The 11,418-nt window shown below is 31.9% G+C and overlaps 1 protein-coding gene across 1 annotated transcript; it reads left to right on the plus strand.

The window, feature by feature from the left end:
- The first annotated feature begins 992 nt into the window (after window positions 1–992).
- Window positions 993–7,044, plus strand: LOC115700560 (uncharacterized). The gene is made up of 11 exons (XM_030628129.2): window positions 993–1,180; window positions 1,759–1,889; window positions 2,244–2,325; window positions 5,020–5,090; window positions 5,171–5,272; window positions 5,373–5,462; window positions 5,808–5,882; window positions 5,988–6,020; window positions 6,144–6,224; window positions 6,308–6,367; window positions 6,451–7,044. The coding sequence occupies exons 1-11, from the start codon at window positions 1,126–1,128 to the stop codon at window positions 6,634–6,636; spliced, it is 966 nt and encodes a 321-aa protein (XP_030483989.2). The 5' UTR covers window positions 993–1,125; the 3' UTR covers window positions 6,637–7,044.
- The last annotated feature ends 4,374 nt before the right edge of the window (window positions 7,045–11,418 follow it).

An 11,418-nucleotide genomic window follows, 5' to 3' on the forward strand; every position in this document is an offset into this window, starting at 1 on the left:
TCTAGGTTTTCATTTCATTATTGTTGAGAGTGATTCGAGGGTAGTGATCAATGCCCTCAATGGGAAAGATTTCTGTTGGGAGCATGAGAACTATGTCTTTTTTTGTAACAGAATCTCTCCCTCTTTTATCGATTGTAGTTTTGAACATGTTAGTAGACTATGTAATTTTGCGGCCCAGGTTTGGAACTTTGGCTCCACCCGACAATCTTTTCTGTAATGACCGACAAGTCTAACTGATTTTATGCTAATATATCCCTCGCTTTTCTTCAAAAAATAAATAAATAAATAAATAAATAAATAAATAATAAAAAAAAAAAGAACGATGCAATTTCCCTACCAAGTATTAAAATTTAATTTTGTAAAATAAAAAAGCATTAAATTTAATAATGAATAAATGAAAGTATTAAAATGGCATTTTAGTGTTTAATAATCTTCTGGATTTTTCAAAATTTAGGTGGCGTTTGGTAATACTTTTTAATCAGTTTTTTGTTTTTAAAATTAGAAAAGTGAAAATATTTTTCAAAATCATGTTCTATTAAACTGTTTTTGTTTTTCAATTTTTTAATTGAGAATTAAAATTTTAAAAACAAAAAAAAATCATTTTCAATATTTTTTAAACAGTTTTTTTTCTTAATCAATATTTTGGACTCCAACAAAATTCGGACCCAAATCCTCTCCCACGGCCCTTGTGCTGAACCCGACCTCTGACCCGAAACCGAATTCGATCCCGGACCTAGACTCGACTTAAATAAAATAAAAAAATAAAAATAAAAATGAACTTTACAGAACACACTTTTGTTTTCTGTTTTTAAAATTGAAAAACAAAAGTGGTTACAGAACGCTTTTTTGTTTTTCAAAAATAAATTTTTTAAAAACAAAAATTTTACTTTTATTTTGTGTTTAAAAAATTAGAAAATAAAAGTGTTACCAAACAGCACTTTAATTTATGAAAATGAATATTCAAATCAAATTATTGCTTTAAAATAAGGACACGCCAAATACTTTATTTTAATTATATTTTTATGAGGACAAAATGTGAAAAGGGTGTCCATGTGTTATTTTTCTTCTTGTTTTGTGGGTTAGCTGAGCTCGGCACACATCCGAAAGAATTTGAAGGAAAAAAATATGGCGTTGCAGGCTGGGATGTCCTCCTCCAAGGTTCTCGTCCTCGTCGGAGCAGGTTTCCCTTTTGTTATTCTTATTTTTATTGGTTTCTCTTTCCGTCTTCGTCGTCTTCATTGTTGTGTTAGCCCAATTTTGTTTTTAATTTTGATTTTGATTCTGGAAACTTCAGTTATTATGATGTGCTTATAGTCAGATGTAAAAGTGAAGCTTTTCTGGTTGGGTTGACACTAGTTAGGGCAATTTTACTTGTTAAATTTCTTCATGTCTTGCTTTTGTTAATGGAGTTTTACTTAGTCTACATCTTCATTAAACTAGTGGGCCTACCGTATATTGGAAAATTTAGTTGCTCTTTTCTTCTTGGGGCTTTGTCATTTTAAAGAACTGCCAAAAGGAATAGAGGGAAATGGTGTTCTTGCTTATCTATTTCCTGATGTTATACACTTTTTATTCTTCCTTTTAATTGTAAAGGTTACAAATAAATTTATATAAGGTAAAAGTAGACTTATCATGGCCAGAAGAGAAAAACCAATAAAAGGCTCTTACTTGCCAAGTTACCATGGTTGAAGAAAATGGAATGCTTTTCATTATGCATGACAATATAATGTTGGTTTTGTTCTTTGGCATCTATCTCAGGTTTGACGGGTTCGATTGTATTAAGGAGTGGGCGATTATCTGATCTTATACTGCAGCTACAGGAAATACTCACTAGTGTAAATGAAGCTGAGATATCTCCCAAGTACGATAGTGAGATTATTGCAGCTCAGGTATTGCAAAATGAACACTCTTTTCAATCTAGTGTAGCTATAGAATTACTGGTCAACCTTGTAACTTTAGTTGGCTCATGCTTGTAGAACACTGTCAAGGTTTTCTCATATGATTTCCAAAAACAACCACACATGTTTTAATGACAAAGTCCAAGCATCAGCTTTGGGTTTTCAATTGGCAAATACAAAATGTAGAACATTCAGCTTATTAACCCATAAAACTGTGTGCTTATTCATAAGCCGTCAAATAACTTATGAATTTAATTTAATCTCTCTATTCTAAATTTTTAATCCATAAAACGGAGTGTGCTTTTGTTGTTTGCAATTTACATTTTTACGTTTTCATATCTTCAGATTCGGCAATTGGCACAAGAGATCAGAGAGTTAACATTAACTCGTCCTGTAAATATCTTCAATGGGAATTCATCATCTAGTGGTATGTGCATTAATAGTTCAGGTGGCTGTCCTTTGTTGGAAAAAATTTATTTTATGCTGTCGAGTATTCTCTGCTTCTTCTTTTTTTTTTGTCTTTTGAAACAAAACATGAGAACTTGTATTAATGACATGAGAAATAATACAAGAGGTATGGGGGTAGTAAAAACTTACTAGCCAGCCATATATAACAAACAACTCAAAAAAACAGAATATAAGTTCCTAGAACACGTACAAGGAACTTACTAGCCATATATAACAAACAAAACAAAAAACAGAATATAAGTTCCTAGAACTCAGAACTAAGAACATCATAAAAAAAGCATTTAGGCAAAACATTGTCTTTCTCTGAAGAGAATGGCACACTCTGAGAATCTTTTCTTCAACAAGAGATGGATTTGTCCATCTCCTTGGTTTTGTATTTCAGAAATTAAAAAAGATCAGGCCATTCATTTAGTCACTATTTCCTTGGGATCCTCATCAATAATAATAGAAAAGAAGAATCAGAAATCAGAATGACATTTCAAGCTGGCAATTTCACCTTTTGTGCAACAAATACAAACAAATCTTTTAGAATACGAAATAGTCTACAGGAAATATTTTATTTGCTTTTATTTGTCATTTTCTCTGAAGTGATTTTTCACTTCACTGCACTCAGTTTTTCTAATTGTATAGATGTTTCCTGAGCTTTCCATTTAATCACTGCTCAGTTGAACTCTTACTTTTCAATTTTAAAACACATGGGGAGAATATACAAGTGATATGCAAATGCGACAAGAAACCAACTCTGTCCATTTATAGTGTAACATGATTTAATTCTTGCTGATCAAATTGCATAAAATCATGAGGAAGAGGAGACTTATCCTAATTGAGGTCCTGAAATTGAATAACTCTTGTATGTATTTAAACTCTCATCCAGATGCCTAATAAAGTCTTGCATTTCCTCTTTTCATACATATAAACTATTTTGAGCCTTGTCAATTATAATCAGTAGGGTAATAAGGTTGTCAGTTTGCAATCCACTGACACTTTTGGCTGTTTTCAGAAACTGAAACTAAAACTGACAGTTCGAATAAAGAGGAATCGACTGGTTTTTTTTTTTTTGTTTTGGTTTCATGTGTAGATTTTTTTTTTTTGAAACAAGTTTCCAATATAATGAGAAACTAATAGAACCAGTCATGGTTGGTTAGCAATTTAAAAGAAAACATGAACAAAGTGCAATAGTCAGAAACAGAATCTTCTAGGCAGATTGCTCTGTGTGTGTGTCTCTCCCTCCTTGACCGACTAAAAACAGAGCCCACAAGAGAAGAAAAAAAAGGGTGGTCGTGGAGTTAAAAAGATAATCTTAGTAGTACATATATGTCCCAAGGATCTTCTGTACACCGAAAAGATAATATTCACTCACAAATTCGGCCTTTTTTTATACCAAGAATGTCAGATAATTAGGAAGGAGGAAGTTGTTTTAAGCAACATCTGGATTTAGGTCATCCAAAAATTGTAGTAGGGGTAGGTTGGTAGTAGTTCTCCTCTATAGCCAAAAATAAAGGATGTAGATACTGATACTGATACACCACCTTTTGATAGATGTAGTATATAAAATTGGGGGAAAATGTATAGCTTCTATTCGGTGATATTATGTTTTCAAAAGTCAAAGTTAGTCGCTCAATTTGACCTGCTCTGCTCAATCAGAGTCCTTAGAAGGACCTGGTGAAGAAGAATCATGTTCAAATATTATTTCCTCTTGATTTGCAAAAGCTGAAGAGATTCCTTGGTTGTTCTCTTCATTTCCACTAGTTTGAGTTCTTCCCAGCATTGGCTAGACACTTGTACCCATGGGGAAGGGCTCTGGATCACCAGCATTTGGGCCATCTGTATGAAACAGAATAGGGCGACATCGTTTATCCTCATTCATTAAGCTTGAATTCTGAAAATGGGCGATAAGAGCAAATTTCCTTGAATACGAGCAAATTCACTGTTAAACTTTTCCCACTTTATTTTCCATTAAACGCCTGATAGATTTTTTTTCCCATTCAATACCTTTTTTATTATATAAACAAAGTTGTATTTAGAATAGATGATTATCATCTTTATTATAGCCTAGTCAGCCACAAGAAGATGATCCATTCTATAACATTGAATAGTGTATAGTGAACTGTCACACAATCTATCACACTACTGCTGCATTTACTAGTCATTCAGAAACATGGAGAAAGAGTATGCCTTAAAGTCATAATTGAAGGTCCTTAACCTTTTCCCAAATATATCCCACATCTTCATCATGGTTGAACAATCTATTCCTCCTCTTCAACCATTTTACCTACAAAATAGCATGGACACTACATTTCCTAATGTCTTCTTTCTTCGCTCTGACCCTCATGGCCGGTTATGTCCTGCACAGTTTAATTCATATTTATATAAAGTAAAATAAAGATGTTTAAGCAGTTTTAGTGTTTACCAAAACATGCTCCATCAAAGCCAAAACTGATCAAAAGTGATCTCAGTTTAGTTTGGCTTTATTTTTTTCTCTTTCTGTCATATTCAATTTCAGTGAAGAAGTGACAATTAAATTTGAATTCTGAGTGTTACTTGCTTGTCAGCTTTTTTTTTTATTACACTTATAATAACTTAAGCAGTGTTTTTTAAAATTATGGTTTACTCTAATCATAAAGTAATGCCAGTGTCTGTCATGTTAATGCAGGGAGTTATGCATCTTACATTATGCCAGCTGCTGCAATTGGTGCAGTAGGATATTGTTACATGTGGTTGAAGGTACTATTAATCTCTAGCGAGTCAACCATCTGAATGTGTTTGATTGCTGATAAACTTGTGATTTGTATAACAATGTGCAGGGCTGGTCATTTTCTGATGTGATGTTTGTAACAAAGCACAATATGGCGAATGCTGTTGCAACTGTGTCAAAACAATTAGAAGATGTATATGAAGCTGTAGCTGTAAGTACCGTTGGTCAAAGCCTTTTCTGATGGCAATCTTATTTTAATAAGCAGTATTTTAGTGCTTAGCTGGCTGCTATCTTGACTTTTTTGTGTGCAGGCTACAAGAAGGCATTTAACTAAGAGGATCGAAAGCTTGAATGCGAAGCTGGAGGAGGAGAAAGAAACAACTCTGCTAATCTCAAATGACGTATGGAATTCTCTTTATTAGTAATACTCATTATTGTCAAATAAAGATACAAATGGTGTTTCTATAAATAGAACAAATAGCTGCTCTACAATAGGACCAATAGAATTTAAGACCAGTTACTTACACATTTATCCAAGTTCATCCTTTCTTAAAATATTCCACCTATGGTGTGAGTTTCTCTTGCATATTCTAATCCCTCTCAACCACATTAATTTATGGTACGTAAAACTATGAGCACCTTGGGTGAGGTAAAGAGTAATTAATGAAACAAAGGGATAATACTGGAAAGATGCAATCCACTTGCTTCTGCCTACAGCTAAAGTGGGGAACTTTCTTTGCATACAGGTGGATAAAGTGATGTCAAATGTTTCTCAAATTGGGGTTGATGTTGAAATAATTCGTCAAATAATGTCAGAGATGGTAAGTTGTTGATTATTATTATTTTTTTTTTCTGTTTCTATTTAACATGTCAATTTGTTGAAGCTGTGCAATTACTCATTTTGTACATGCAAACCAACTAAACAGGAAGGGAGACTTGAGGTTTTTGAGACCAAACAGGTAATTTATCATTACTATTTGTTTATATGCCATAAAAGTACCTTTTTTTTTTTTCAAATTGCAGCATTACGAATTTGTATTGATTTATTTACTTTCCAATTTTTTTTCGTCAACATCATACAGGATGTGACTAACTTAGGTCTCTGGCATCTATGCCAAGCAGCTGAAGGTTTCCAAAAAAGAGTGGATGTTAAACCTATACAGGTGAGATATTATATCTCTGAAACAGAATTCAATTCTGGATAAGCCGGGTCTCATATCATTTAGTTTATTTCATTTTGTGGCAGGATGTATGTGCAAAGCCAGCCAAGAATTCCGGAATAAAATTTGAGGACAAATCACTCAAGGTAATTGAAGCCTCTTTCTTTCGTCAATAACCCGCCATTTTCCATTTGTTTATGACATGATCGTATGGCAATGCTGAATTCAGGGCCTTCAATTCCTTACTGAAAGTAAAGAGCCAATTACTGCGAAGAAATTGACAAAAAGCACAGATAAAGATGATGCACTCAACAACTTCATTGGAGAAAAGGTACCACTAAAGAAAACAAGTATACATAGAACATATCCTGTTGGTATTTCTTTGACAAAGGACTTTTTAGGCTCTGTTCTGTGAAAATCTTGCCATCTTTGGTTTATTATTCTTCCCCCCACAAAAAAAAAAAAAAAAAAAACAAAGAGCCCTCTTCCTGACTGATTTTGAGAACTTGGGATTTTTGTTGATGGGAAATAAGTCCCCAACTTAGGAGAAACCTGTGTAGTTTTTCTGACTTGTTCATATTAAGAAGTATTCAACATTTTCATTATTCTTTCCCTGTAATCGGGAAAATACATAGCAAATGCAATATAATATATTTTTATAAGGTGAGGGATTTGAATGTAAAACCTCAACATTAAAGTGGGGTTATGTAAGGGACTACTACGTGTAGTTAATGTTGTGCGTGAAGAATAAAGCGCCTTGACATGGAAATGGAATGTTATTCCGACAATGAATTTTATATTGTTTATCAGAGTGAATTTTATATATCTAGAATTTATACGGATCTTTAGTTAATTTATAAAAGGGATAATATCATTTTGGAATCTGTGTTTTATAAAAATTACTGACGAACAGATGCTGTAAATGTAATCAGTTTTGTCATAATACTTTCAGATCGAGTTATTATTAGGGGTGTTTATAAAATATTCGATCCAATCTAATTCACAAAGTGTGGATATTTGCACTTATGTAGATGGATTGGATTGGAAAACTTAAAATTCGCACTTTTACAGATTAGATGTTGATTGATATGTAACAGTAATAGATCCAATCCAATTAATATTTTAATGCAAAAAAATAGTAATTTAAGAATCTAATACATATAAATATATTTTAAAACTTAATTGAGTAAATTCATATTCTATATTATATATAGCATAGCAGAAATATAATTTGAGTAATTATTTTTTTCTATATATAATTTTTTTATTTGAATTTATTATTTTATTTATTTTAATTTATTTTTGGAGACATAAAAGAATAATAATTTGTTTTGTTTTTGTTGTTAGTTATGTGAAAAAATAAAATAGCTTAATATTAAAAAGTAACCAATTCAGTTCCCATTTTTGCGGATTGGATTAGATTGGATTTGAGCTATTGTGCCGATCAGATTGGATTTGATCTAAAATATAAAATTCGCACTGAGTGTGAATCGGATGCACTATGAGTGAAATAGTGCAAATTGGATTGGATGAACACTCCTTGTTATTATTAAGTTTTATTTTGAAATAGAATTAATTTAGGGTACTATTTTGAAAAATACAGGGTTCAATTTGTTATTTATCAAAATAGAGAGTCCAATCAGTAGTAAAATACATGGTCTAAAATGATATTTATTATCCTCTATAAAATAAATAAATAATATTTTAATTATTATATTCCTTTTTTTTTGAAGAATTAGTATTAATTTTTACCTCGTGAACTTTTTACACTACCAAGTTGTGTTTCTTATAGTATACGACCTGTTAATTTTATCATATTTTATTTAATTTTATCCTTAAAAAAGTGATGTAATGAGTGATAATTGATAAATAGATAGAAAATAAATATCTTTCACATTTTTAATTTTAATTTTTAGAAAACTAACATAAAAATATAAATTATTATAAAAAAAATCTTTTATTCTATTATTTTGAAAAGGGTGAAAAATATTTAATTTGCATTTGTTTATTAACTACCATCCAACACTTAACTCATTTCGCAATAAAATTGAATAAAATGTGATGGAAGGATTACATTATTGTAAAAGTTATATTTCGAATGGTATTATTAACAATGTTAACCTGGAAACTTTTCCTGGTGATGTGGACATCAATGTTTGACACATGGCAAGGAAGATAACATCTCGGAGTTGAGTAGTCCCGAGTCATATTAGTTGACTTGGGAGCAAATAACTCCGAGCCCCAAGAGCTGAAAATACATGAACCAGCATCTTGGAAGTCAACTTAAGCACCTAGGGTTTCACCTAGAGCCCACATTGACAACCTTAACTAGGGTTTCAGTTTCCAAGTCATTCTTGGTGTAATGGGTCAAACTTTGCATTGGGACATGAATTAGACATACCACAAAAATATGTGAGGCATCCGAATCAGAGTCGGAGAACTTTCATTTTTAAGCACCTAGACACCTGGTGTCTGGGCACCCCAACACCCTTGTTGACAGTCTTTCAATCTGGGCCACTTCCAAGCATCAGAGCAAAATTTCGATTCGTGCATCTTGTTCATCTTCATCAAAAATGGAGAAAAAGTGTTTTAGGGGAAGAAATATCACAGCTTGGGTGTCAGAACCAAGGCCAAGCGCCCATGTTGACATTTTGTTAACCTAGGCCAATTCTAAGGAGTATCCCGAGAAGTCCTTCGGGCATATTCTCCATTTTTAGAAAAGATTAAGATTGAACTATTTCCAGGGACCAAATAGAACTTCTAAGTGGCCTGAAACTAAACCCAACGCCCAGGTTGACATATTGTTGATCGGGGCCTTCTCTAATCAATTTCTCGAAAAAGTGTTCCGAGCATTTTTTCCATAATCATAAATAACAAAGATGCAAGCAAACTTGGGGTCTCTCTATTAATTTTTATAGTACTAAATCAGATACAGTGGAAGAGTTCGTATTAACTGATTATCATTGTACCATAACCCAATGGATCTCCAGATGTGTATACATAAAATCAAAACAATAAAATACAAGTTAAGAATAAATACCTTTTGATGACTATTAGAGTATTTTCAAAACTTCTCGTATATTGTATCCTTTAATCTTGATGATGAGGATGATGCAATTGAACTCACACAGTGCCTTCCAAATCCATCCACCACACACAAGGAATAGTGTGTGCTATTATGATAAATGTTATACTAGAAATTCGACTATCTACCAGATGCTGACACGTGTACCACAAAAGAAATATGAATCAACTCAATGATTATAATATTAAATTGCATTATTAAACGCAACTTAAATAACTCATTTCAATTAATTATAGTTGATAGAAATATTCAAACTTGTTGCCACATAAGCATATGCGAGATAAGAATAATAACTATTAACATATGTAATTGACGAGACAATATGTCCATCTTGGGATAAATAGAGTATATACTAAAAGTATACAAGATAAGATATCGAGGAGCTTGCAGCTCATTGATCCACACACTTGGGAGTAAGTGCTATCAACTCATTGACCCTCATACTTGGGAGTAAGAGCTAGCAACTTATTAACCTACATATTTGTACATGGAGAAAATAGCTACATTCATCCATCTCGCCCTCAACGCAATGGAATGGCCATCTCGCTAGTATCATTCTAATACGAAGATCCCTGCGAGGAGAAGAATATATGTACTTAGCATTTTTTTCCTATAAAGACGGTGAAGAAGGACAACTCACATTTAGCGAGAAACAACCTTCACAATCAGCATAACCGTTTAAGGATAAAGACAAAAGAGCGGTTGAGTAGTTATTAAACATTATCCCATGTGACAAAAATGAAACATGGGGAATGTCCACGTTTCATGAGCATTTGTAAATGATTATATCCCAATGAAAATAACTGTCATCTTATACACCTATGAATAGGGAAAGAATCCAGGGAAAAAGAGACAACCAATTTAAGAGAGAAAAAAACTGTATTTTACATTTATTAAGAGAATTGTACTTTGTATCCAGATTAACATCCCTATTAAGAAAGACTCGTGGAATATGTAGATTTTAGTTACAAAACAACAAAAAATATCTGGTGTTCATTTATTATTATTCTAAAGCTCTGTGATATATTTATTACGTAAAAGGTTCATATATTTAGTTAACGAAAAATCAACATTAACAGTTTGGTATTTTCATTGAGAGTCTTAATAATAAACCATATACAATAGACAATCTGATACCACATGTTAGAAAAATTAATAATAAACCCAAGATCAATTTGTATATAACATACAACACAATAATAATATATAATAATCAGGTATGCGTACGTACCTGATTGATCCATAGCAATTACCTCAATTCGATCCATAACAATTACTTCAATTCGATAGTGCAATACTATCAACTAAGTCTCTCTCCCTAGATCTCTAAATCAGAAGCAATTTATTTATCTAGTAATCAAAAGGTATACAATTGTGATGAGACAATATGTATTTATAGAGTTAGGGAGGGGACTTAGCTACATAACCATTAGGGGTGAGCAAAAAATCCAAGAGACTGACAAAATTGAATACACCGACCATCCGAACACCGAAAAATCAGACACCGAAAAAATCGAAAAACTGAAAAAACCGCCTTCGGTTAAAACCACCTTAACATGGTCGGTTTTAGTGTCAATGGCAAACCGACCGATTAAATCGAGAACCGACCAAACATATATATTATATATAATATATATTATTTTTGTACATATATAATATACAATTTTATTAAACTAGTTTTACTTATATCTTTTTTATTTAATGTCTCAATTATTTATTACTTTATTTTATTATAATTTAATGCGTTTACGTATTATATACAAATAATTTGAACAAATTTAAAAAAGTTTATTTTACATCATTTTATTTAACTAAGAAAGTTTTATTCTTAAATTATATGATATTTGATACAATACTCTAATTTTTTTAATTTTCAAATAATTATAAAAAATTTTAAAAATTATTTTTTTAAAAAAATGAAGTTCGGTTTGGTCAGTTTAAACCAACCAAACCGTGGATTAAAACAATCGGTTTTTTTTTTACATTTGTATAATGGTCGGTCGACTTTCAGATTGTAACCATGAAAACCGTTGCTCACTCCTAATAACCATAGTTGGACTGGGCCTGCTCATCAATGGGTTCAGTTAACTAAAAAAGTTCATACTTCTGCTT

Source organism: Cannabis sativa, chromosome 8 (genome assembly GCF_029168945.1).
Source record: "Cannabis sativa cultivar Pink pepper isolate KNU-18-1 chromosome 8, ASM2916894v1, whole genome shotgun sequence".
Taxonomy (NCBI): Eukaryota; Viridiplantae; Streptophyta; class Magnoliopsida; order Rosales; family Cannabaceae; genus Cannabis; species Cannabis sativa.

What these genes read in the sequence shown, in the direction of transcription:
- LOC115700560 (XM_030628129.2), top strand. Translation starts at nt 1,126, where the DNA reads ATGGCGTTGCAGGCTGGGATGTCCTCCTCCAAGGTTCTCGTCCTCGTC. An exon ending in TCTCGTCCTCGTCGGAGCAG is followed by an intron (nt 1,181 to 1,758) that starts GTTTCCCTTTTG and finishes CATCTATCTCAG; the next exon opens with GTTTGACGGGTTCGATTGTA. An exon ending in CTCTGCTAATCTCAAATGAC is followed by an intron (nt 5,463 to 5,807) that starts GTATGGAATTCT and finishes CTTTGCATACAG; the next exon opens with GTGGATAAAGTGATGTCAAA.